The sequence below is a fragment of the Oncorhynchus mykiss genome, chromosome 8 (genome assembly GCF_057628025.1).
Source record: "Oncorhynchus mykiss isolate SJ-2025 chromosome 8, ASM5762802v1, whole genome shotgun sequence".
NCBI classification, from domain to species: Eukaryota; Metazoa; Chordata; class Actinopteri; order Salmoniformes; family Salmonidae; genus Oncorhynchus; species Oncorhynchus mykiss.
The window spans coordinates 86,932,501-86,960,424 of NC_143029.1; the positions used below are offsets into that span (position 1 = coordinate 86,932,501).

General features: G+C 45.2%; 1 protein-coding gene across 1 annotated transcript in view; it reads left to right on the forward strand.

The window, feature by feature from the left end:
• Positions 1–27,924, forward strand: part of LOC110492646 (receptor-type tyrosine-protein phosphatase F) — a 349,905-nt gene that overhangs the window by 274,412 nt on the left and 47,569 nt on the right. Inside the window, 3 exon segments of the mRNA XM_090182892.1 lie at positions 7,694–7,806; positions 17,716–17,813; positions 27,549–27,672. Coding sequence (XP_090039018.1) covers positions 7,694–7,806; positions 17,716–17,813; positions 27,549–27,672 — 335 coding nt within the window.

Here is a 27,924-nt window from a genome sequence, read left to right on the forward strand (position 1 = left end):
GGTATTCCTTTAGAGACTAACCTGTGTCTCCTTCGGCTGGTACTCCTTTAGAGACTAACCTGTGTCTCCCTCGGCTGGTATTCCTTTAGAGACTAACCTGTGTCTCCCTCGGCTAGCATTCCTTTGGAGACTAACCTGTGTCTCCCTCGGCTAGCATTCCTTTAGAGACTAACCTGTGTCTCCCTCGGCTGGCATTCCTTTGGAGACTAACCTGTGTCTCCGTCGGTTGGTATTCCTTTAGAGACTAACTTGTGTCTCCGTCGGTTGGTATTCCTTTAGAGACTAACCTGTGTCTCCGTCGGTTGGTATTCCTTTAGAGACTAACCTGTGTCTCCGTCGGTTGGTATTCCTTTACTGTTCATTCGGAAAGTATTCAGACCTCTTGATTTTTTTCCACATTTTGTTTCGTTACAGCCTTATTCTTTTTTTATGTGCCTCATCAATCTACACACAATACCCCATAATGACATCACAATACCCCATAATGACATCACAATACCCCATAATGACATCACAATACCCCATAATGACAGCACAATAACCCATAATGACATCATAATACCCCATAATGACATCATAATACCCCATAATGACATCACAATACCCCATAATGACACCACAATACCCCATAATGACAGCACAATACCCCATAATGACAGCACAATACCCCATAATGACAGCACAATACCCCATAATGACATCACAATACCCCATAATGACATCACAATACCCCATAATGACATCACAATACCCCATAATGACATCACAATACCCCATAATGACATCACAATACCCCATAATGACACCACAATACCCCATAATGACACCACAATAACCCATAATGACATCATAATACCCCATAATGACATCATAATACCCCATAATGACATCACAATACCCCATAATGACATCATAATACCCCATAATGACATCACAATACCCCATAATGACACCACAATACCCCATAATGACAGCACAATACCCCATAATGACAGCACAATACCCCATAATGACAGCACAATACCCCATAATGACATCACAATACCCCATAATGACATCACAATACCCCATAATGACATCACAATACCCCATAATGACATAATGACAACGTAAATATCACATTTACATAAGACAACAGTTATAGTGTCTACTAATGTAACAATGGAGTAGCTGGTTCCATGCCTGCTCCTCACTATTGCCACGTTAGGACTCTGATCACCATTAACCTTCCTTTCCTCCTCCTCCTCTCTTTCCTCCTCCTCCTCTCTTTCCTCCTCCCCCTCTTTGTTTGAAAGCAGCAAGCAGGAAAGGTGGGTACTTACTATCACATCTGAGCCCTGGCTTCAACTAACTTCCCCTTCCTCCCCATGTGTTGTCCTGTGATGTTCCCAGATGTGTTCCTGATTGTTCATAAACTCCTGATTTCCTGACCTCGGGGGGAAAATCTATATTACTGTTTTGATATGTCTTGCACACTGTAAAAGATTTGAGTAGTTTTAACTTCAAACGATAAGTTACTTCACAACCTTTTGGACTAGTTTAAGTTATATCACCTCAGTAGATCAAGTTGAGTTTACTGTAGTAATATTAGTTGATACAACTCAACATGTTACGCCAACGAGGTAACTCATCTTTTGCTAAGTTGAAACAACAAGATGTTTCATCGTGCATCTTTGTGGTGAGGTCTGTGTTGTGTTGTGGTGAGGTCTGTGTTGTGTTGTGGTGAGGTCTGTGTTGTGTTGTGGTGAGGTCTGTGTTGTGTTGTGGTGAGGTCTGTGTTGTGTTGTGGTGAGGTCTGTGTTGTGTTGTGGTGAGGTCTGTGTTGTGTTGTGGTGAGGTCTGTGTTGTGTTGTGGTGAGGTCTGTGTTGTGTTGTGGTGAGGTGAGGTCTGTGTTGTGGTGAGGTCTGTGTTGTGGTGAGATTTGTGTTGTGTTGTGGTGAGGTCTGTTTTATGTTGTGGTGAGGTCTGTGTTGTGGTGAGGTCTGTGTTGTGGTGAGGTCTGTGTTGTGTTGTGGTGAGATTTGTGTTGTGTTGTGGTGAGGTCTGTGTTGTGTTGTGGTGAGGTCTGTGTTGTGGTGAGGTCTGTGTTGTGGTGAGATTTGTGTTGTGTTGTGGTGAGGTCTGTGTTGTGTTGTGGTGAGGTGAGGTCTGTGTTGTGGTGAGGTCTGTGTTGTGGTGAGGTCTGTGTTGTGTTGTGGTGAGATTTGTGTTGTGTTGTGGTGAGGTCTGTGTTGTGTTGTGGTGAGGTCTGTGTTGTGGTGAGGTCTGTGTTGTGGTGAGATTTGTGTTGTGTTGTGGTGAGGTCTGTGTTGTGTTGTGGTGAGGTGAGGTCTGTGTTGTGGTGAGGTCTGTGTTGTGGTGAGGTCTGTGTTGTGTTGTGGTGAGGTCTGTGTTGTGTTGTGGTGAGGTGAGGTCTGTGTTGTGGTGAGGTCTGTGTTGTGTTGTGGTGAGATTTGTGTTGTGTTGTGGTGAGGTCTGTTTTATGTTGTGGTGAGGTCTGTGTTGTGTTGTGGTGAGGTCTGTTTTGTGTTGTGGTGAGGTGAGGTCTGTGTTGTGGTGAGGTCTGTGTTGTGTTGTGGTGAGGTGAGGTCTGTGTTGTGGTGAGGTGAGGTCTGTGTTGTGGTGAGGTCTGTGTTGTGTTGTGGTGAGGTCTGTGTTGTGTTGTGGTGAGGTCTGTTTTAAGTTGTGGTGAGGTCTGTGTTGTGTTGTGGTGAGATCTGTTTTGTGTTGTGGTGAGATCTGTTTTGTGTTGTGGTGAGGTCTGTTTTAAGTTGTGGTGAGGTCTGTGTTGTGTTGTGGTGAGGTCTGTTTTGTGTTGTGGTGAGGTCTGTGTTGTGTTGTGGTGAGATTTGTGTTGTGTTGTGGTGAGGTCTGTTTTAAGTTGTGGTGAGGTCTGTGTTGTGTTGTGGTGAGATCTGTTTTGTGTTGTGGTGAGATCTGTTTTGTGTTGTGGTGAGGTCTGTGTTGTGTTGTGGTGAGATCTGTTTTGTGTTGTGGTGAGGTCTGTGTTGTGTTGTGGTGAGGTGAGATCTGCTTTGTGCGAGGTCACCCTCAATCTGAACACACACACCCTTTCGAGGTCGCTGCCAATCAGAACACACACACCCTTCGGGGTCACCCTCAATCAGAACACACACACCCTTCGAGGTCACCCTCAATCTGAACACACACACCCTTTCGAGGTCGCTGCCAATCAGAACACACACACCCTTCGAGGTCACCCTCAATCAGAACACACACACCCTTCGAGGTCGCTGCCAATCAGAACACACACACCCTTCGAGGTCGCTGCCAATCAGAACGGTCTGTCTGAGTCTGTCTTGTGTCTGAATGGCACATTGTCAGCTAAATGCCAGGTGGTGAGACGAAGGCTTTGTTCCAAATGAGACCCTGTTCCCTATATGCTGCACTATGTTTGACCAGGGACCTGTAGTGCACTAGGTGCCATTTGGGACGCGGGATAATCATGAATATAAATGTTTCTTATAGGCGTCTAAAGCTGACATTTTCCTCAACAAAACCTTTCTGGCCTTTTACTCTGTCTCTCCGTCTCTCTGTGTTTCTCTCTCTGTTCTCTCCCTCTTTTCAATTCAGTTCAATGTGCTTCATTGGCATGACGTAATAATGTACATATTGCCAAAGCTTATTTTGGATATTTACAATATAAAAAATAATACGAATAAAAATTGTCAACGGGACAACAGTAACAACAATAACCAAGGGTCAAAATAACCATACATTCAATCTCTTTTCTCTCTCTCTCTCTCTCTCTCTGTCTCTCTCTCTCTCTCTCTCTCTCTCTCTCTCTCTCTCTCTCTCTCTCTCTCTCTCTCTCTCTCTCTCTCTCTCTCTCTCTCACACACTCTCTCTCTCACTCTCTCTCTTTCTCTTTCTCCCACTTTCTCTCTCTCTTTCTCTCTCTCTTCTCTCTCCCTCTCTCTACTCTCTCTCCCTACTCTCTCTTCTCTCTCTCTCTCCCTACTCTTTCTCTTCTCTCTCCCTCTCTCTACTCTCTCTCTCTCCCTACTCTCTCTCTTCTCTCTCTTCCTCTCTCTACTCTCTCTCTCCCTACTCTCTCTTCCCTCTCTCTCCCTACTCTTTCTCTTCTCTCTCCCTCTCTCTACTCTCTCTCTCTCTACTCTCTCTCTTCTCTCTCTTCCTCTCTCTACTCTCTCTCTCCCTACTCTCTCTTCCCTCTCTCTCCCTCTCTCTACTCTCTCTCTCCCTACTCTCTCTCTCTTCTCTCTCTCTTCCTCTCTCTACTCACTCTCTCCCTTCTCTCTCTCCCTTCTCTCTCTCTACTCTCTCTCTTCCCTCTCTCTCTCTCTCTCTACTCTCTCTCTCTCCCTACTCTCTCTCTCTTCTCTCTCTCTTCCTCTCTCTACTCACTCTCTCCCTTCTCTCTCTCCCTTCTCTCTCTCTACTCTCTCTCTCTCCCTCTCTCTCTTCCTCTCTCTACTCACTCTCTCCCTTCTCTCTCTACTCTCTCTCTCTCCCCACTCTCTTCTTAACAAAAGTGTTTTGTTCTCTTCATTTAAATAAAAAAGACACACTTCACCCTCATGTTAATCTCAGCCAGCAGCAGAGAAAGGAAGGACAGGTTCTGTGTTGCAAATGGCACCCTCTAACCTTTATAGTGCACTACTACCTATAGACCCTGGTTAAAAGTAGTGCACTACTACCTATAGACCCGTTTTAAAAGTAGTGCACTACTACCTATAGGCTCTGGTTAAAAGTAGGGCACTATAAAGGGAGTAAGGTCACAGTCTGGAGACACCCAGAGTTTGTTCTGGTCTTGGTCAGTGGAGAGAAATAGATGGTTGTCAGAGATTAGCCCAGCCATCACACTGGCTAGCATTAAGCTAACCTCTGTAGTAATTATCAATCAGGCTGTTAACATTATCCTGTAGCTTAGCATCAATCATGCTGTTAACATAATCCTGTATTTTAGCATCAGTCTCGCTGTTAGCATAATCCTGTAGTTTAGCATCAGTCATGCTGTTAGCATAATCCTGTAGTTTAGCATCAGTCTTGCTGTTAGCATAATCCTGTAGTTTAGCATCAGTCTTGCTGTTAGCATAATCCTGTAGTTTAGCATCAGTCTTGCTGTTAGCATAATCCTGTAGTTTAGCATCAGTCTTGCTGTTAGCATAATCCTGTAGTTTAGCATCAGTCTTGCTGTTAGCATAATCCTGTAGTTTAGCATCAGTCTTGCTGTTAGCATAATCCTGTAGTTTAGCATCAGTCTTGCTGTTAGCATAATCCTGTAGTTTAGCATCAGTCATGCTGTTAGCATTGTCCTGTGACTTAGCATTAGTAATGCTGTTAGCATTGTCCTGTGACTTAGCATTAGTAATGCTGTTAGCATTATCCTGTGACTTAGCATTAGTCATGCTGTTAGCATTAGCCTAAGGTCAGTGTCATCAGGTAACCGGTGTTGGGACCAGGTAGACCCTGTGAATCCATGCTACTTTAGCTGTACACACACACACACACACACACACACACCGTGGTAGGCTTTGAGGAGAGGCATCTCTGAACTTGCAAATGGAGCGCAATGAGATGTGACATTTCTACAGCCGACCGACACTTCCGCTTCACAAAGCAACACATTTACATTTCACATTTCTGTTCAGGAGGCTAGAAGTGTGTGTGTGTGTGTGTGTGTGTGTGTGTGTGTGTGTGTGTGTGTGTGTAGGGAGGGGTTAGTCTGGTGTATAGGGAGGGGTTAGACTGTTAGACTGGGGTATAGGGGGCCGATAGACTGGGGTATAGGGAGGGGTTAGTCTGGGGTATAGGGAGGGGTTAGTGAGGGGTTAGTCTGGGGTATAGGGAGGGGTTAGTCTGGGGTATAGGGAGGGGTTAGTCTGGGGTATAGGGAGGGGTTAGTCTGGGGTATAAGGAGGGGTTAGTCTGGGGTATAGGGAGGGGTTAGTCTGGGGTATAGGGAGGGGTTAGTCTGGGGTATAGGGAGGGGTTAGTGAGGGGTTAGTCTGGGGTATAGTGAGGGGTTAGACTGGGGTATAGGGAGTGGTTTGACTGGGGAATAGGGAGGGTTAGTCTGGGGTTTAGGGAGGGGTTAGTGAGGGGTTAGTCTGGGGTATAGGGAGGGGTTAGTCTGGGGTATAGGGAGGGGTTAGTCTGGGGTATAGGGAGGGGTTAGTCTAGGGTATAGGGAGGGGTTAGTCTGGGGTATAGGGAGGGGTTAATCTGGGTATAGGGAGGGGTTAGTGAGGGGTATAGGGAGGGGTTAGTCTGGGGTATAGGGAGGAGTTAGTGAGGGGTTGGTCTGGGGTATAGGGAGGGGTTAGTCTGGGGTATAGGGGGGGTTAATCTGGGGTATAGGGAGGGGTTAATCTGGGGTATAGGGAGGGGTTAGTCTGGGGTATAGGGAGGGGTTAGTCTGGGGTATAGGGAGGAGTTTTTGAGGTGTTGGTATAGGGAGGGGTTAGTTTGGGTATAGAGGGGGATTAGTCTGGGGTATATGGAGGGGTTAGTCTGGGGTATAGGGATGGGTTAGTGAGGGGTTAGTCTGGGGTATAGGGAGGGGTTAGTCTGGGGTATAGGGAGGGGTTAGTCTGGGGTATAGGGAGGGGTTAGACTGGGGTATAGGGAGGGGTTAGTCTGGGGTATAGGGAGGGGTTAGTGAGGGGTTAGTCTGGGGTATAGGGAGGGGTTAGTCTGGGGTTAGTGAGGGGTTAGTCTGGGGTATAGGGAGGGGTTAGTCTGGGGTATAGGGAGGGGTTAGTCTGGGGTATAGGGAGGGGTTAGTCTGGGGTATAGGGAGGAGTTATTGAGGGGTTGGTCTAGGGTATAGGGAGGGGTTAGTTTGGGTATAGGGGGGGATTAGTCTGGGGTATATGGAGGGGTTAGTCTGGGGTATAGGGAGGGGTTAGTGAGGGGTTAGTCTGGGGTATAGGGAGGGGTTAGTCTGGGGTATAGGGAGGGGTTAGTCTGGGGTATAGGGAGGGGTTAGACTGGGGTATAGGGAGGGGTTAGTCTGGGGTATAGGGAGGGGTTAGTGAGGAGTTAGTCTGGGGTATAGGGAGGGGTTAGTCTGGGGTATAGGGAGGGGTTAGTCTGGGGGGGAGGGGTTAGTCTGGGGTATAGGGAGGGGTTAGTCTGGGTCTTTATAGCTCAGTCTATATCTTGGTGCAGGTGCAGGCTACACACTATAATTAGCCAGTGTTGTGCCACCCAGCTGATGAGTTAATTACAACGTCTGCCTGTTTCTCCCTAGACAGACTGTTTAGTAGACACACACACACACACACACACACTCCAGCTGTCACGATGTTTCTCTACAGACCTCCGTCAGTGCCCAGATGACATGTGGAGAAAACAGGCATTCATGTCTCTCAAATTTAATTCAGCGATAGATAGGCCATCTCTTCGAACACACACACACACACACACACACACACACACACACTATAAATTAATTCAGCGGTAGATAGGCCATCTCTTCGACCAGACACACACACACACACACACACACACACACTATAAATGAATGCAGCAGTAGATAGGCCATGTCTCCTATCTCGTAAAGAAGATAATGGTATCTCTAACATACAGCCTTCATGAGAGAACACAAGTCTCTTTCCAACTGGCCTTCATTATTTCTGTGTGTGATAATAGTTGTGATCATGGTTAATAACCTTTTCTTGGTTACCCCCCCCCCCTCTATAGGAAGCGAGCATCTCCCCTCCCCAAAGATGACCACTCAGGAGGGGTGAAGGACTCACTGCTGGGCAACTCTTCCGACCCTGTAGAGATGAGACGACTCAACTACCAGACACCAGGTACTGTATACACACACACACACATGCAGATGTGCACGCACACACTACCGAACAAACAAACATACACACCAACACGTGCGCACACACTCACAGACACACACATACACAAAGCACCCCACCCACCCAATGAGGTACAGTAGTTTGTCCACAGAAACACAGCTCAGTGTGAGGACCACTCTACTACCCTGCTGTCTTCAATGTCAGGTCTCTTCGCCTGTCCTTCACGTTCTTTCAGGGAGAAGCCATTTTGGGTTCCATGTAGGACCCTCTGTGGAAAAGGGTCTTACATGGAACCCCCCCCCCCAACCCTTTTTAGATTCCAGATAGCACCTTTTATTCTGAGTGTAGCAACAAGCTTTTATTCTGAGAGTAGGAACCAGCTTTTATTCTGAGAGTGTAGGAACAAGCTTTTATTCTGAGAGTAGGAACAAGCTTTTATTCTGAGAGTGTAGGAACAAGCTTTTATTCTGAGAGTAGGAACAAGCTTTTATTCTGAGAGTGTAGGAACAAGCTTTTATTCTGAGTGTAGGAACCAGCTTTTATTCTGAGAGTGTAGGAACAAGCTTTTATTCTGAGAGTAGGAACAAGCTTTTATTCTGAGAGTGTAGGAACAAGCTTTTATTCTGAGTGTAGGAACAAGCTTTTATTCTGAGAGTGTAGGAACAAGCTTTTATTCTGAGAGTAGGAACAAGCTTTTATTCTGAGAGTGTAGGAACAAGCTTTTATTCTGAGTGTAGGAACCAGCTTTTATTCTGAGAGTGTAGGAACAAGCTTTTATTCTGAGAGTAGGAACAAGCTTTTATTCTGAGAGTGTAGGAACAAGCTTTTATTCTGAGAGTAGGAACAAGCTTTTATTCTGAGAGTGTAGGAACAAGCTTTTATTCTGAGAGTAGGAACAAGCTTTTATTCTGAGAGTGTAGGAACAAGCTTTTATTCTGAGAGTGTAGGAACAAGCTTTTATTCTGAGAGTGTAGGAACAAGCTTTTATTCTGAGAGTGTAGGAACAAGCTTTTATTCTGAGAGTAGGAACAAGCTTTTATTCTGAGAGTGTAGGAACAAGCTTTTATTCTGAGAGTGTAGGAACAAGCTTTTATTCTGAGAGTAGGAACAAGCTTTTATTCTGAGAGTGTAGGAACAAGCTTTTATTCTGAGAGTAGGAACAAGCTTTTATTCTGAGAGTAGGAACCAGCTTTTATTCTGAGAGTGTAGGAACAAGCTTTTATTCTGAGAGTGTAGGAACAAGCTTTTATTCTGAGAGTGTAGGAACAAGCTTTTATTCTGAGAGTGTAGGAACAAGCTTTTATTCTGAGAGTGTAGGAACAAGCTTTTATTCTGAGAGTAGGAACAAGCTTTTATTCTGAGAGTGTAGGAACAAGCTTTTATTCTGAGAGTGTAGGAACAAGCTTTTATTCTGAGTGTAGGAACAAGCTTTTATTCTGAGAGAGTAGGAACAAGCTTTTATTCTGAGTGTAGGAACAAGCTTTTATTCTGAGAGTGTAGGAACAAGCTTTTATTCTGAGAGTGTAGGAACAAGCTTTTATTCTGAGAGTGTAGGAACAAGCTTTTATTCTGAGTGTAGGAACAAGCTTTTATTCTGAGTGTAGGAACCAGCTTTTATTCTGAGAGTGTAGGAACCAGCTTTTATTCTGAGAGTAGGAACAAGCTTTTATTCTGAGAGTGTAGGAACAAGCTTTTATTCTGAGAGTAGGAACAAGCTTTTATTCTGAGTGTAGGAACCAGCTTTTATTCTGAGAGTGTAGGAACCAGCTTTTATTCTGAGATCTGTATGGAAGGAGATTTTAGCCTGCAAGCACACCTTACCTGACAACCCAGACTCCTCGCTCCGGGCTAAACGCTACGACGCGCCCACAGACGTTAGTTGACACCCCTCGTCTCACCACAAAAAGAAAAAACTTCCGAAGATGACGAAGTATGTAACAAACAACAGAGCGGCGGATGTCATTCGGCTACGCACCTTTCTCCTTCTGACTAGAATACTGATCAACTTCAAACCCACACACTATTATACTCTCTGCTCTCTGACCACCGTTCAATAGAAATAGTTTGGAGCCAAACAAAACCCCGACTAGGGCTGTGGCCCAAAATGCACCCTATTACCTATAAAGCCCTATGGGTCCTGGTCAAACCCTAGTGAACTACATAGGTAACAGGAAGCCATTCGGGACACAGCTTAGCTCTCTCATGCAATTTGATAATGGTGGGGCTGCTGAGAGCTGTGTGGTGAATACAGATTCCCAATGCATTGTGGGATTCTCCAGTGGAGCGAGAGTGTTGTCACAGGGCTCACATCACAGCCTCTCTTTTTCTCTACTTCTCTCCTCACCCTCTGTTTCTCTCCTCCCCTCCCCTTCCCCTTCCTCTCCTTTTCCCCTTTCCTCCCCTGCAATTTTTCTCTCCTTCAATCTCTTCTTAACCCGCTCTCACCCCCCCCCCCCCCGTCTCCTTCTTCCCTCTCCTCCTCTCCCTCCCCCTCTTTTCGCTTGAGCTCTTTCATTCCGTCACTGGTAATGACTGTTGGTGTCTGATGCCAAGGTGAGAGGAGAGAGTGAACAATGAAGCTGAGAGAAAATGTCATCCCTCTGTCACTCCCTCGCTCTCTGAGGTTATTACATGGCGTACACACACACGCACACACGTACACACACGTACACACACACACACACGCACACACACACACGCACACACGTACACACACACACGCACACACACACGCACGCGGACACGCACACACACACGCACTAACCCCCTGTGAACCCTGCTCAGGAATTAAACAGGGCTAGGCTTAGTACAGAAGAGGTCCCTCTTCCTCCCGTCCTCTGATCCAGTCGATATCCCCGGCAGTACCCCCTAGTGCCATGCCGCCAGCTGTTAAGACGGAGGGCAGCTCCGTTCAGAACCAATGAAGGAGATAAGTACAGTAGTGCAGTACCGGGCTTGGCCTGTAGTGTAGGTCCGTTCCCTATGGATAAACCCCCCACTGTCCTGATGTGGCGTTTAACACAAAAAAAGAGACAGATGTGAGGAAAAAAAACAGTGAGGCATGCTCATTCCTCAGAAGAAAAACTAGTGTTCCTGAGATGGATCACACGCACACGCACACACACACACACACACACACACAGAAAAAACTGCTTTGCTGACTTCTCCTGTCCTGTCTCTGGCAGGGTATTGGGTCTCTCTCTCTCTCTCACTCTCCCTCTGGCTCTCCCTCTCTCTCTCTCTCTCTCTCTCTCTCTCTCTCTCTCTCTCTCTCTCTCTCTCTCTCTCTCTCTCTCTCTCTCTCCCTCTGTCCCTCCCCCTCTCTCTCCCTCTCTCTCTCTCTCTCTTGCTCTCTCTCTCTCTTTCTCTCTCACCCTCTCTCTCTCCCTCTGTCTCTCTCTCTCTCTCTCCTCTCTCTCCCTCTGTCCCTCCCCCTCTCTCTCCCTCTCTCTCTCTCTCTCTTGCTCTCTCTCTCTCTTTCTCTCTCACCCTCTCATATTCCTTTCTTCCTTCCTTTATGTATTACTCCTTCATCTTCTCTCTACAGGTCCCAGTACTCAACGCTGTCCCAACACTCCAAGTTAGTCTGTTCTCTCTCCTACTGTCATGCAGTCACTCTCTTCCGCTCTCTCCCATCTTCCCACTGCTTTCACTATGGACAGACATTCCTGCCCGCAAGCTTGTAGGCTCAGTGTCTAAGATGGTAGAGGGGAAATATGTAATGTATCTGTGTCCCGAGAGGCACCCTATTCTCTATATAGTCCACTACTTTAGACTAAAGCAGTATGGGGGAATAGGGTACCATTTTGGGACTTCTTCTCTGGCTCTCTGTATCCATCCCAAGTTGGTCTCAAAGCAACTGGAGTAACATCTGTGAGAGGCTCTTTGAGTGTTGAGTAGAAATATAATATAACTAGCATAGATGTTAACTAGCATAGATGTTAACTAGCATAGATGTTAACTAGCGTAGATGTTAACTAGCATAGATGTTAACTAGCATAGATGTTAACTAGCGTAGATGTTAACTAGCATAGATGTTAACTAGCATAGATGTTAACTAGCGTAGATGTTAACTAGCGTAGATGTTAACTAGCGTAGATGTTAACTAGCATAGATGTTAACTAGCATAGATGATAACTAGCATAGATGTTAACTAGCATAGATGTTAACTAGCGTAGATGTTAACTAGCGTAGATGTTAACTAGCATAGATGTTAACTAGCGTAGATGTTAACTAGCATAGATGTTAACTAGCATAGATGGAGCCCCGCCTCATGCTAAGGTGCTGTGGAGCCCCGCCTCATGCTAAGGTGCTGTGGAGCCCCGTCTCATGCTAAGGTGGGGTATGGAAGGCCAGTGGTAGCAGTCTATGTTAGCCCATCAGGGTTCAGTGTTGCAGCTATGGTAGCACCCACGAGGGTTCAGTGTTATGTCTATGTTAGCACCCATCAGGGTTCAGTGTTATGTTTATGTTAGCACCCATCAGGGTTCAGTGTTGCAGCTATGGTAGCCCCCATGAGGGTTCAGTGTTATGTCTATGGTAGCACCCATGAGGGTTCAGTGTTATGTCTATGGTAGCCCCCATGAGGGTTCAGTGTTATGTCTATGGTAGCCCCCATGAGGGTTCAGTGTTATGTCTATGGTAGCACCCATGAGGGTTCAGTGTTATGTCTATGGTAGCCCCCATGAGGGTTCAGTGTTATGTCTATGGTAGCCCCCATGAGGGTTCAGTGTTATGTCTATGGTAGCACCCATGAGGGTTCAGTGTTATGTCTATGGTAGCCCCCATGAGGGTTCAGTGTTATGTCTATGGTAGCCCCCATGAGGGTTCAGTGTTATGTCTATGGTAGCACCCATGAGGGTTCAGTGTTATGTCTATGGTAGCCCCCATGAGGGTTCAGTGTTATGTCTATGGTAGCCCCCATGAGGGTTCAGTGTTATGTCTATGGTAGCCCCCATCAGGGCTCAGTGTTATGTCTATGGTAGCCCCCATCAGGGCTCAGTGTTATGTCTATGTTAGCACCCATTAGGGTTCAGTGTTATGTCTATGTTAGCACCCATTAGGGCTCAGTGTTATGTCTATGTTAGCACCCATTAGGGCTCAGTGTTATGTCTATGTTAGCACCCATTAGGGCTCAGTGTTATGTCTATGTTAGCACCCATTAGGGTTCAGTGTTGCAGCTATGGTAGCCCCCATTAGGGCTCAGTGTTATGTCTATGGTAGCCCCCATCAGGGTTCAGTGTTGCAGCTATGGTAGCCCCCATTAGGGCTCAGTGTTATGTCTATGGTAGCCCCCATTAGGGCTCAGTGTTGCAGCTATGGTAGCCCCCATTAGGGCTCAGTGTTATCTCTATGGTAGCACCCATTAGGGCTCAGTGTTGCAGCTATGGTAGCCCCCATTAGGGCTCAATGTTATGTCTATGGTAGCACCCATTAGGGCTCCGTGTTATGTCTATGTTAGCACCCATTAGGGCTCAGTGTTATGTCTATGGTAGCACCCATTAGGGCTCAGTGTTATGTCTATGGTAGCCCCCATTAGGGCTCAGTGTTATGTCTATGGTAGCCCCCATTAGGGCTCAGTGTTATGTCTATGGTAGCCCCCATTAGGGCTCAGTGTTGCAGCTATGGTAGCCCCCATTAGGGCTCAGTGTTATCTCTATGGTAGCACCCATTAGGGCTCAGTGTTGCAGCTATGGTAGCCCCCATTAGGGCTCAATGTTATGTCTATGGTAGCACCCATTAGGGCTCCGTGTTATGTCTATGTTAGCACCCATTAGGGCTCAGTGTTATGTCTATGGTAGCACCCATTAGGGCTCCGTGTTATGTCTATGGTAGCACCCATTAGGGCTCAGTGTTATGTCTATGGTAGCCCCCATTAGGGCTCAGTGTTATGTCTATGGTAGCCCCCATTAGGGCTCAATGTTATGTCTATGGTAGCCCCCATTAGGGCTCAGTGTTATGTCTATGTTAGCACCCATTAGGGCTCAGTGTTATGTCTATGGTAGCACCCATTAGGGCTCAGTGTTATGTCTATGGTAGCCCCCATTAGGGCTCAGTGTTATGTCTATGGTAGCCCCCATTAGGGCTCAATGTTATGTCTATGGTAGCCCCCATTAGGGCTCAGTGTTATGTCTATGTTAGCACCCATTAGGGCTCAGTGTTATGTCTATGGTAGCACCCATTAGGGCTCAGTGTTGCAGCTATGGTAGCCCCCATTAGGGCTCAGTGTTATGTCTATGGTAGCACCCATTAGGGCTCAGTGTTATGTCTATGGTAGCACCCATTAGGGCTCAGTGTTATGTCTATGGTAGCACCCATTAGGGCTCAGTGTTATGTCTATTGTAAGCCCCATTAGGGCTCAGTGTTATGTCTATGGTAGCCCCCATTAGGGCTCAGTGTTATGTCTATGGTAGCGCCAATTAGGGCTCCGTGTTATGTCTATGGTAGCCCCCATTAGGGCTCAGTGTTATGTCTATGGTAGTCCCCATTAGGGCTCAGTGTTATGTCTATGGTAGCGCCAATTAGGGCTCCGTGTTATGTCTATGGTAGCCCCCATTAGGGCTCAGTGTTATGTCTATGGTAGCCCCCATTAGGGCTCAGTGTTATGTCTATGGTAGCGCCAATTAGGGCTCAGTGTTATGTCTATGGTAGCGCCAATTAGGGCTCCGTGTTATGTCTATGGTAGCCCCCATTAGGGCTCAGTGTTATGTCTATGGTAGCGCCAATTAGGGCTCCGTGTTGTGGCTATAAGAAACCATCCAAGACCCATTACACTCCAAAGCATTTTCAACCAACTTTAGCTTAGCTTAGCTTAGCCTTAATGACACTCATGGTAATGTAAGAGTTATAATGTAACATACTGGTAGGCATACCTTTTAACGATGCATAGTTAGTTGATGTACAGTATTACTGTACTGTACTATTTATCCTGAACAGAGTAAGTGTTACGAAAAATACTCACTTTAGTGTCTCTGTGACAATCGACAATAAAGTCATCTTCTTTGATATAGCATGTGAATTTAATATATTAATATAGCATGTGAATTTAATATAGCATGTGAATTTAATATAGCATGTGAATTTAATATAGCATGTGTATTTAATATAGCATGTGAATTTAATATAGCATGTGAATTTAATATAGCATGTGAATTTAATATAGCATGTGAATTTAATATAGCATGTGAATTTAATATAGCATGTGAATTTAATATAGCATGTGAATTTAATATATTAATATAGCATGTGAATTTAATATAGCATGTGAATTTAATATAGCATGTGTATTTAATATAGCATGTGAATTTAATATAGCATGTGAATTTAATATATTAATATAGCATGTGAATTTAATATAGCATGTGAATTTAATATAGCATGTGAATTTAATATAGCATGTGTATTTAATATAGCATGTGAATTTAATATAGCATGTGAATTTAATATAGCATGTGAATTTAATATAGCATGTGAATTTAATATAGCATGTGAATTTAATATATTAATATAGCATGTGAATTTAATATAGCATGTGAATTTAATATAGCATGTGAATTTAATATAGCATGTGTATTTAATATAGCATGTGAATTTAATATAGCATGTGAATTTAATATAGCATGTGAATTTAATATAGCATGTGTATTTAATATAGCATGTGAATTTAATATAGCATGTGAATTTAATATAGCATGTGTATTTAATATAGCATGTGAATTTAATATAGCATGTGAATTTAATATAGCATGTGTATTTAATATAGCATGTGAATTTAATATAGCATGTGAATTTAATATAGCATGTGTATTTAATATAGCATGTGAATTTAATATAGCATGTGAATTTAATATAGCATGTGAATTTAATATAGCATGTGAATTTAATATAGCATGTGAATTTAATATAGCATGTGAATTTAATATAGCATGTGTATTTAATATAGCATGTGAATTTAATATAGCATGTGAATTTAATATAGCATGTGAATTTAATATATTAATATAGCATGTGAATTTAATATAGCATGTGAATTTAATATAGCATGTGTATTTAATATAGCATGTGAATTTAATATAGCATGTGAATTTAATATAGCATGTGAATTTAATATAGCATGTGTATTTAATATAGCATGTGTATTTAATATAGCATGTGAATTTAATATAGCATGTGTATTTAATATAGCATGTGTATTTAATATAGCATGTGTATTTAATATAGCATGTGTATTTAATATAGCATGTGTATTTAAGAAAGCATGTGCATTTAAGATAGCATGTGCATTTAATATAGCATGTGTATTTAATATAGCATGTGTATTTAATATAGCATGTGTATTTAAGAAAGCATGTGCATTTAATATAGCATGTGTATTTAATATAGCATTTGAATTTGGAACAGTTAGGCCACGTTAACGCCCGATTTAATTGACACAGTGTGTATAGGTAGTCTCCTCGCGGCAGTGTGATTTAGGGCACGTTAACGACCGATTTAATTGACACAGTGTGTATAGGTAGTCTCCTCGCGGCAGTGTGATTTAGGGCACGTTAACGACCGATTTAATTGACACAGTGTGTATAGGTAGTCTCCTCGCGGCAGTGTGATTTAGGGCACGTTAACGACCGATTTAATTGACACAGTGTGTATAGGTAGTCTCCTCGCAGCAGTGTGATTTAGGGCACGTTCTGATGTTTTGCGCGTCTCTCGGGCGACTACGTGTGTCCTTTTCAGTTGGAATGTGTGACGCGTCAGGCAAGTTTTCAGAAATCCATTTAAGTGCAAAGGGAGCCTTGCCAAGTTCAGAGGAGCGGGGAATTTGTGTCGGTAGATTAGTCATAAATCATCCAATAGCCCAGAATGAGGAATCTAAGGGTTCTGCGTCACCAGTGGCACCCTATTCCTTATATTCCCCCCATAGGGCTCTGGTCAAAAGTAGTGCACTAGAATGGGAATAGGGTGCCATTTGGGACGAATCCCTAGAGCGCCATGGGGGTGTTTTCAGGGTGTGTGTGTGTGTGTCCCCCCCCATCTCCCTCACTAGGATTATACCCTGCCACCACTGTAAGGACATCTATTGTGGGAAGTGGAAATAAGTTTGCTGGTGACCGATGGGGAGTTTTAGAGCTGTAGTGAAGTGACAGTGTGACTGATGTGGTGAGACTTCTGGCTGTTTTCTGTCTGGATCCCACCGGTCTACTGATTTTTCATATCTTCAACAACTTTTGACCAAAATAGGGAATAGCTGTGCTCTGGCCAGAAGTAGTGCACAGGGACGTGTCGGTTGTCACCAACTTACAGTAGTTTTCTGAGGTCAGGGACGTGTCGGTTGTCACCAACTTACAGTAGTTTTCTGAGGTCAGGGACGTGTCGGTTGTCACCAACTTACAGTAGTTTTGTGAGGTCAGGGACATGTCTGTTTCCACATGGAGCATGCTCAGTCCAGTCACTCATGATGTGATGTTATCACTGCCTCACGGCCACGCCTCTCTCTGCTCCACCCAGCACGACGATGTCACAGACCTGTGTCAGCTCCCAGCTCTCTCTCTCAGCCTTCTCTCTCTCTCTCTCTCTCTCTCTCTCTCTCTCTCTGTCTCTCTCAGCCTTTTCTCTCTCTCTCTCTCTCTCTCTCTCTCTCTCTCTCTCTCTCTCTCTCTCTCTCTCTCTCTCTCTCTCTCTCTCTCTCTCTCTCTCTCTGCCTGTCTTCATGTATTGTCGAAAACGATGCACTCCCATGGTCTCTCCCAGTGTCATCTATCCCTGTGGTTGAACCAGTATGTGTTTGTATGGTAACGTTTGCTCACAGCAGTGTCTAACTCTTCTCTCTCTCTCTCTCTCTCTCTCTCTCTCTCTCTCTCTCTCTCTCTCTCTCTCTCTCTCTTTCCTCCCCCTCTTCCTCTCCTGTCTCATCAGGGATGAGAGAACACCCTCCCATCACTGTGTGTGATCTGGCGGACCACATAGACAGGCTAAAGGCCAACGATGGCCTGCGCTTCTCGCAGGAGTACGAGGTAAGATTGCCGCCTCAGCCTTGGACACCAGTTCAGCTACCTGTAACGGTTTCTCATAATAGCCCCACAGGCTGTGAGCTACTCGTTCAGCTCAACGCTAGAGTGTGTCTTCTCTCAGAAGAATGTCAGTCTCTCCTGTGACACTCGGGGATTATCGGTCGTCAGTGACTCTCGCTTCCAAATAAAAAGAGGGGATTTAGACATTTGCATTTAAAGTGGCCTATTTTTCAGAAAGGTAAGCCTATATGGAGACAGAGGAATAGAGAGGGACTGGGATAGAGAGGGACTGGGATAGACAGGGACTGGGATAGAGAGGGACTGGGATAGACAGGGACTGGGATAGAGAGGGACTGGGATATAGAGGGACTGGGATATAGACAGGGGAACAGAGAGGGACTGGGATAGAGAGGAACTGGGATAGAGACAGGGGAACAGAGAGGGACTGGGATAGAGAGGGACTGGGATAGACAGGGACTGGGATAGAGAGGGACTGGGATATAGAGGGACTGGGATATAGACGGGAACAGAGAGGGACTGGGATAGAGAGGGACTGGGATAGAGAGAGACTGGGATAGAGAGGGACTGTTATAGAGACATGGGAACAGAGAGGGACTGGGATAGAGACAGGGGAACAGAGAGGGACTGGGATAGAGAGGGACTGGGATAGAGAGGGACTGGGATAGAGAGGGACTGGGATAGAGAGGGACTGGGATAGAGAGAGACGGTGATGGGATAGAGAGAGACGGTGATAGAGAGGGACTGGGAATAGAGAGTGACTGGGATAGAGAGGGACTGGGAATAGAGAGTGACTGGGAATAGAGAGTGACTGGGATAGAGAGGGACTGGGATAGAGAGGGACTGGGATAGAGAGAGACGGTGATGGGATAGAGAGAGACGGTGATAGAGAGGGACTGGGATAGAGAGGGACTGGGATAGAGACAGGGGAACAGAGAGGGAAAGAAGGGAAGATATTCAGTCACAAATGGCACCCTATTCCCCAAGTAGTGCACTATATATATATAGACAGGGGAACAGAGAGGGACTGGGATAGAGAGGAACTGGGATAGAGACAGGGGAACAGAGAGGGACTGGGATAGAGAGGGACTGGGATAGACAGGGACTGGGATAGAGAGGGACTGGGATATAGAGGGACTGGGATATAGACGGGAACAGAGAGGGACTGGGATAGAGAGGGACTGGGATAGAGAGGGACTGGGATAGAGAGAGACTGGGATAGAGAGGGACTGTTATAGAGACATGGGAACAGAGAGGGACTGGGATAGAGACAGGGGAACAGAGAGGGACTGGGATAGAGAGGGACTGGGAATAGAGAGTGACTGGGATAGAGAGAGACTGGGATAGAGAGGGACTGGGATAGAGAGAGACTGGGATAGAGAGGGACTGGGATAGAGAGAGACTGGGATAGAGAGGGACTGGGATAGAGAGGGACTGGGATAGAGAGGGACTGGGATAGAGAGGGACTGGGATAGAGAGAGACGGTGATGGGATAGAGAGAGACGGTGATAGAGAGGGACTGGGATAGATAGGGACTGGGATAGAGAGGGATTGGGATAGAGAGGGACTGGGATAGAGAGGGACTGGGATAGAGACAGGGGAACAGAGAGGGAAAGAAGGGAAGATATTCAGTCACAAATGGCACCCTATTCCCCAAGTAGTGCACTATATAGGGAATAGGGTTCTATAGGGCCCTGGTCTAAAGTAGTGCACTATATAGGGAATAGGGTTCTATAGGGCCCTGGTCTAAAGTAGTGCACTTAATAGGGAATGGGTGCCATTTTGGGAGGCAGCCTCAAGTCAGTCATGTCTGTCCCCTATGTTCCTCTAGTCAGGGAAGACCCCCTCCCTTGTGGCACAGATGGTGTGTGTGTGTGTGTGCCCACGCGTCCACGGCTGTGCCATCGGAGACAGCGTGGCGCCACTCGGCCGGTTTGTCACGTTCGCCGGCTGTTCCCACTGTGTACTACTCTCCCACTGGGTACATAGTCTGGATAGGCCCTGGCTGTTCCCGCTGTGTACTTCCCTCCCCCTGGTTACATCGTCTGGATAGGCCATGACTGTTCCCGCTGTGTACTTCCCTCCCCCTGGGTACATAGTCTGGATAGGCCCTGGCTGTTCCCGCTGTGTACTTCCCTCCCCCTGGGTACATCGTCTGGATAGGCCATGACTGTTCCCGCTGTGTACTTCCCTCCCCCTGGGTACATAGTCTGGATAGGCCCTGGCTGTTCTCGCTGTGTACTTCCCTCCCCCTGGGGACATAGTCTGGATAGGCCCTGGCTGTTCCTGTCCTGGTGCTGTCTGCCGGCCAGGTTCTCTCATCGTGCGTGGGAGAATCTTCTAGAGACAAACGGACACTACATCATTAGTACACTACATAACTTGTAGTACACTACATAATTTGTAGTACACTACATCATTAGTACACTACATCATTAGTACACTACATCATTAGTGCACTACATCATTAGTGCACTACATCATTAGTACACTACACCATTAGTACACTACATCATTAGTACACTACATCATTAGTGCACTACATCATTAGTGCACTACATCATTAGTACACTACATCATTAGTACACTACATCATTAGTGCACTACATCATTAGTGCACTACATCATTAGTGCACTACATCATTAGTGCACTACATCATTAGTACACTACATCATTAGTACACTACATCATTAGTACACCCCATACAGGGTCAGTCTAGATGGTTTAGACTGGCTGATCCTGGGTAGTATAGGTTGTGTTGGCTCAGAATCCTCTCCTCCTCCTAACATTCATCAACAACACAATTCTAGTTTGTATTCTTAGAGGAATGGATATCTCTTGGTGACAGGATTTTTTTTATTTAACTAGGCAAGTCAGTTAGGAACAAATTTGTATTTTACAACGTCGGCCATTTTTTTATTTTTTATCTTTATTTAACCAGGCAAGTCAGTTAAGAACAAATTCTTATTTTCAATGACGGCCTGGGAACAGTGGGTTAACTGCCTGTTCAAGGGCAGAACGACAGATTTGTACCTTGTCAGCTCGGGGGTTTGAACTCGCAACCTTCCGGTTACTAGTCCAACGCTCTAACCACTAGGCTACCCTGCCGCCCCAGGGTAGGCCAAACCCGGACGATGCTGGCGCCAAATGTGCGCCGCCCTGTGGGACTCCCAATCACGGCCGGATGTGATACAGCCTGGACTCGAACCAGGGACTTTAGTGACGCCTCTAGCACTGAGATGTAGTGCCTTAGACCGCTGCGCCACTCGGGAGCCTGTCTGTCTATCTATAGTTGTAACTGGCTGATTCCTAGGTATAGTAGTATAGGACTGTAGGGATGATTGGCAGGCTGATGCTTGCTCCAGCCAGTGTACAGTACTCTTTGCTATAATGAGCATAGTATGCCAATCATAAAGTGTATCTACACAGACTCCATCTCACCCAGACAGGCTGCTTTCTCCCTGTGGAAGAGATCTCCTGCCGTCTAGCCTGCTTTTATAGTTCTATCATTATCTACATTGAATGCTCTCCTCCTCTCTTCTCCTCCTCTCTTCTCCTTCCCTCCTCACCTTCTCTCACCTCTCCTCCTCTCCTTCTCTCTCCTCCTCCTCCTTCTCCTCCTCTCCTCTCCTTCTCTCTCCTCCCCTCACCTCTCCTCCCCATCCTCTCCTTCTCTCTCCTCCCCCTCCTCTCCTTCTCTCTCCTCCCCCTCCTCTCCTCTCCTTCTCTCTCCTCCTCCCCTCACCTCTCCTCCTCTCCTTCTCTCTCCTCTCCTCCTCTCCTCCCCTCACCTCTCCTCCCCCTCCTCTCCTTCTCTCTCCTCCCCCTCCTCTCCTTCTCTCTCCTCCTCCCTCCTCTCCTCTCCAGCGTGTCAGAGAGAGTTGTACTGGCTTGGCGCTGTCTCTCTTGTTGACAACAAGTTGTCCGTCTAGCATGCCCGCTCTCCGCCGTTTTCTCAAAGCGTGTTGAACGTCCGTGACATGTTTTGACTGCAAAATGAAAATGTTCCTTAACGAACAGGCAGGTAGGCGGCTGACAGACACGCTGGCTGTGTTGCGGTGCTCGTCAGTGATTCCATGTAAAATCATCTCTCACTACCGGGCTGTTTACGCCTCAGCTCCGTAACAGACTCGCTTTGTCTACTGAGGAGGAGAAAGTTGGGGAAGTTTCAGTGGAACATTTCTTCGTATCATCCTCTGAGGAAAGGGTTTAAATGGCCTTCATCAGAATGGACGATACCCAGTATTACAGTATACGCATTAGACTGGGAGGAGACAGAGTATTTCAGTATACACATTAGAATGGGAGGAGACAGAGTATTTCAGTATACACATTAGAATGGGAGGAGACAGAGTATTACAGTATACACATTAGAATGGGAGGAGACAGAGTATTACAGTATACACATTAGAAATGGGAGGAGACAGAGTATTTCAGTATACACATTAGAATGGGAGGAGACAGAGTATTTCAGTATACACATTAGAATGGGAGGAGACAGAGTATTTCAGTATACGCATTAGAATGGGAGGAGACAGAGTATTACAGTATACACATTAGAAATGGGAGGAGACAGAGTATTTCAGTATACACATTAGAATGGGAGGAGACAGAGTATTTCAGTATACACATTAGAATGGGAGGAGACAGAGTATTTCAGTATACACATTATGTCACGACTCCTCCCCTTCCTGTTCGGGTGGCGCTCGTCGTCACCGGCCTACTAGCTGCCACTGATCTTTTCTCCCCTTTCTGTTTATTGGTTTCAATTAACTCAATTAAGAGATAAAAAGAACAAAGGAGAGCAACAATAAAATAACAATGTGGAGGCTATATACAGGGTGTTACGGTACAGAGTCAATGTGGAGGCTATATACAGGGTGTTACGGTACAGAGTCAATGTGGAGGCTATATACAGGGTGTTACGGTACAGAGTCAATGTGGAGGCTATATACAGGGTGTTACGGTACAGAGTCAATGTGGAGGCTATATACAGGGTGTTACGGTACAGAGTCAATGTGGAGGCTATATACAGGGTGTTACGCTACAGAGTCAATGTGGAGGCTATATACAGGGTATTACGCTACAGAGTCAATGTGGAGGCTATATACAGGGTGTTACGGTACAGAGTCAATGTGGAGGCTATATACAGGGTGTTACGGTACAGAGTCAATGTGGAGGCTATATACAGGGTGTTAGGGTACAGAGTCAATGTGGAGGCTATATACAGGGTATTACGGTACAGAGTCAATGTGGAGGCTATATACAGGGTGTTACGGTACAGAGTCAATGTGGAGGCTATATACAGGGTATTACGGTACAGAGTCAATGTGGAGGCTATATACAGGGTATTACGGTACAGAGTCAATGTGGAGGCTATATACAGGGTATTACGGTACAGAGTCAATGTGGAGGCTATATACAGGGTATTACGGTACAGAGTCAATGTGGAGGCTATATACAGGGTGTTAGGGTACAGAGTCAATGTGGAGGCTATATACAGGGTATTACGGTACAGAGTCAATGTGGAGGCTATATACAGGGTGTTAGGGTACAGAGTCAATGTGGAGGCTATATACAGGGTGTTACGGTACAGAGTCAATGTGGAGGCTATATACAGGGTATTACAGTACAGAGTCAATGTGGAGGCTATATACAGGGGGCACCGGTACAGAGTCAATGTGGAGGCTATATACAGGGGGTACTGGTAGAGAGTCAACGTGGAGGCTATATACAGGGGGTACTGGTACAGAGTCAATGTGGAGGCTATATACAGGGTGTTACGGTACAGAGTCAATGTAGAGGCTATATACAGGGGGTACTGGTACAGAGTCAATGTGGAGGCTATATACAGGGTGTTACGGTACAGAGTCAATGTGGAGGCTATATACAGGGGGTACCAGTACAGAGTCAATGTGGAGACTATATACAGGGTATTACGGTACAGAGTCAATGTGGAGGCTGTATACAGGGGGTACCGGTACAGAGTCAATGTGGAGGCTATATACAGGGTGTTAAGGTACAGAGTCAATGTTGAGGCTATATACAGGGTATTACGGTACAGAGTCAATGTGGAGGCTATATACAGGGGGTACCGGTACAGAGTCAATGTGGAGGCTATATACAGGGGGTACCGGCACAGAGTCAATGTGGAGGATATATACAGGGTGTTACGGTACAGAGTCAATGTGGAGTCTATATACAGGGGGTTACGGTACAGAGTCAATGTGGAGTCTATATACAGGGGGTACCGGGACAGAGTCAATGTGGAGTCTATATACAGGGGGTTACGGTACAGAGTCAATGTGGAGTCTATATACAGGGGGTACCGGGACAGAGTCAATGTGGAGTCTATATACAGGACTATACACCTGTGTTGTTGTAAAGGATGTATAATAATAGACCTGTGTTGTTGTATAGTCCTAGACCTGTGTTGTTGTATAGTCCTAGACCTGTGTTGTTGTATAGTCCTAGACCTGTGTTGTTGTAAAGGATGTATAGTAATAGACCTGTGTTGTTGTAAAGGATGTATAATAATAGACCTGTGTTGTTGTATAGTCCTAGACCTGTGTTGTTGTATAGTCCTAGACCTGTGTTGTTGTATAGTCCTAGACCTGTGTTGTTGTAAAGGATGTATAGTAATAGACCTGTGTTGTTGTATAGGATGTATAGTAATAGACCTGTGTTGTTGTATAGGATGTATAGTAATAGACCTGTGTTGTTTTATAGTCCTAGACCTGTGTTGTTTTATAGTCCTAGACCTGTGTTGTTGTAAAGGATGTATAGTCCTAGACCTGTGTTGTTGTATAGGTGGAGTTATCGGTCTATTTGCATATATTCCTCTAAGTACACATGTGGAACTGCATGAAAATCATTTTTATTTTTGGTTTCAAATCATTTTGAAATAATGATCTCAATGTCACACATTGGCCCCTTTTATTTATAGAAACACCCGTATCCTGATTCTTTATTTATAGAAACACCCATATCCTGATTCTTTATTTATAGAAACACCCATATCCTGATTCTTTATTTATAGAAACACCCGTATCCTGATTCTTTATTTACAGAAACACCCATATCCTGATTCTTTATTTACAGAAAGACCCGTATCCTGATTCTTTATTTATAGAAAGACCCGTATCCTGATTCTTTATTTATAGAAACACCCATATCCTGATTCTTTATTTATAGAAACACCCATATCCTGATTCTTTATTTATAGAAACACCCGTATCCTGATTCTTTATTTACAGAAACACCCATATCCTGATTCTTTATTTACAGAAAGACCCGTATCCTGATTCTTTATTTATAGAAAGACCCGTATCCTGATTTTTATTTATAGAAACACCCGTATCCTGATTCTGTCAGAAACACTTCTAAGGTGTCCAACTCTCCAGGAATCAGCTTGCACCTTCTACTATTCCCAGAATAGTATTTTTAATTCCTGAATTTAAATTGTATTTTACTAAACCTTTATTTAACTAGGCAAGTCAAATAAGACAAATTCTTATTTACAACGACGGCCTACCCCAGCCCTAACCCTGGACGACGCTGGGGCCAATTGTGCGCCGCCCTATGGGACTCCCAATCAGGGCCGGTTGTGATACAGCTTGGATGAACTATCTAAATTAGAATCTCAATTAGAATCTCAATTAGAATCTCAATTAGAATCTCAATTAGAATCTAAATTAGAATCTCAATTAGAATCTCAATTAGAATCTCAATTAGAATCTAAATTAGAATCTAAATTAGAATCTCAATTAGAATCTCAATTAGAATCTAAATTAGAATCTCAATTAGAATCTCAATTAGAATCTCAATTAGAATCTCAATTAGAATCTAAATTAGAATCTCAATTAGAATCTCAATTAGAATCTAAATTAGAATCACCTGTTCCGTCTGATTGACATTAAATATGTATCACTTTTTTTCTTTTTTTTTCACGCTAATATTTTGCAACCACATCCTAGAAAGACCCTCCTTCAATTTGATTTGAGAGTAACAGATTAGACCTCGTGGTAATGTCTCTGGGCCACTTAAACAGAAGTGGCCTTACTGGTAATTCAACTATGGCACGGTAATAGACAGGTCTCTATAGTAAGACTAATGGACTGATGCAGTAGGTTACAAAGAGCAGTGTGTTAGTCCTAACCCGGGGTCAGAGGGAAGGTGAACAGCTGGGTGATTGATGGACATGGTGCCGGTGTGAGCCTGTTGGATCAATGCACAACAACGAGCGACTGTTGTGACATTATCGAGTGGCGGGGGGGGGGGGGGGGGGGGGGGAGGCTGTCGCTGTATCACCCAGACATCAATAGAGGGTGGGAAGAAAGGGTAGATGGAGAGAGATAGAGACAGAGAGAAAGAGGGCGACAGCGAGAGAGAGAGAGAGAAGGTTAAAGGAGTTTTTTTAATTAATGAATGTATTTTTACTTGCTGTGAAGTCAGCAACGATAGTAACTCAATATGGCCGCCCCGGGGGAGTGGCTGAGGAGCCTGTAGCTTGACTGCCTTTATTTATCTTGGAATAACTGGTGATGTATAACCTACCCTCTGTGATAGCCTGAGAACTTAATGTCTCTTTCTCTCTCTCTCTCTCTCTCTCACTGTCCATCTCTCTCTTTCTCTCTCTGTCCATCTCTCTCTCTCTCTCTCTGTCCATCTCTCTCTTTCTCTCTCTGTCCATCTCTCTCTCTCTCTCTCTGTCCATCTCTCTCTTTCTCTCTCTGTCCATCTCTCTCTCTCTCTCTCTGTCCATCTCTCTCTTTCTCTCTCTGTCCATCTCTCTCTTTCTCTCTCTGTCCATCTCTCTCTATCTCTCTCTGTCCATCTCTCTCTCTCTGTCCATCTCTCTCTCTCTGTCCATCTCTCTCTCTCTCTCTGTCCATCTCTCTCTCTCTGTCCATCTCTCTCTCTCTGTCCATCTCTCTCTCTCTGTCCATCTCTCTATCTCTCTCTGTCCATCTCTCTCTCTCTGTCCATCTCTCTCTCTCTGTCCATCTCTCTCTCTCTCTCTGTCCATCTCTCTCTCTCTCTCTCTGTCCATCTCTCTCTCTCTCTCTCTGTCCATCTCTCTCTCTCTGTCCATCTCTCTCTCTCTGTCCATCTCTCTCTCTCTCTCTGTCCATCTCTCTCTCTCTCTCTCTCTCTGTCCATCTCTCTCTTTCTCTCTCTGTCCATCTCTCTCTCTCTCTCTGTCCATCTCTCTCTCTCTCTCTGTCCATCTCTCTCTCTCTCTCTCTGTCCATCTCTTTCTCTCTCTCTCTGTCCATCTCTCTCTCTCTGTCCATCTCTCTCTCTCTGTCCATCTCTCTCTCTCTCTCTCTGTCCATCTCCATCTCTCTCCCTGTCATCTCAATCTTTCTTTCTTTACGCTCTCTCTTCCTCCCTCCCTCATTCCCTTCCTCTCTGTTCTCTCTCTCCTCTCTCTCTCTCTCTCTCTCTCTCTCTCCTCTCTCTCTCTCTCCTCTCTCTCTCCTCTCTCCTCTCTCTCTCTCCTCTCTCTCTCCTCTCTCTCTCTCTCTCTCTCTCCTCTCTCTCTCCTCTCTCTCCTCTCCCTCTCCTTTCTCTCCTCTCCCTCTCTCTCTCTCTCCTTTCTCTCTCTCCTCTCTCTCTCCTCTCTATCTCTCTCTCCTCTCTCTCTCTCTCTCTCTCTCTCCTCTCTCCTCTCTCTTTCTCTCTCTCCTCTCTCTCCTCTCTCCTCTCTCCATCAGTCCATAGATCCTGCCCAGCAGTTCACCTGGGAGAATTCCAACATGGAGGTGAACAAACCAAAGAACCGCTATGCTAATGTCATCTCATATGATCACTCCAGAGTCGTCCTGACGTCTGTTGATGGTGAGTAGCTCCTCAGCCTAGTTTATAACCTCTCAATAGACTTTTCAGACACCATTCACTCACTGTCAGACTCTGACAACAGTATAACATGGCATCCTTCATTCACCCCTGTAGTAAAAGGTACACACTGTATATCATGAATGTTTGAAGCTCCAACAGCCACTCAGTCACCTCAACTTCTCTGGAAATACGGTATCTCAATTATTCTGTATCTCATACCCTCTCCCCTCCCTCCATACCCTCTCCCCTCCC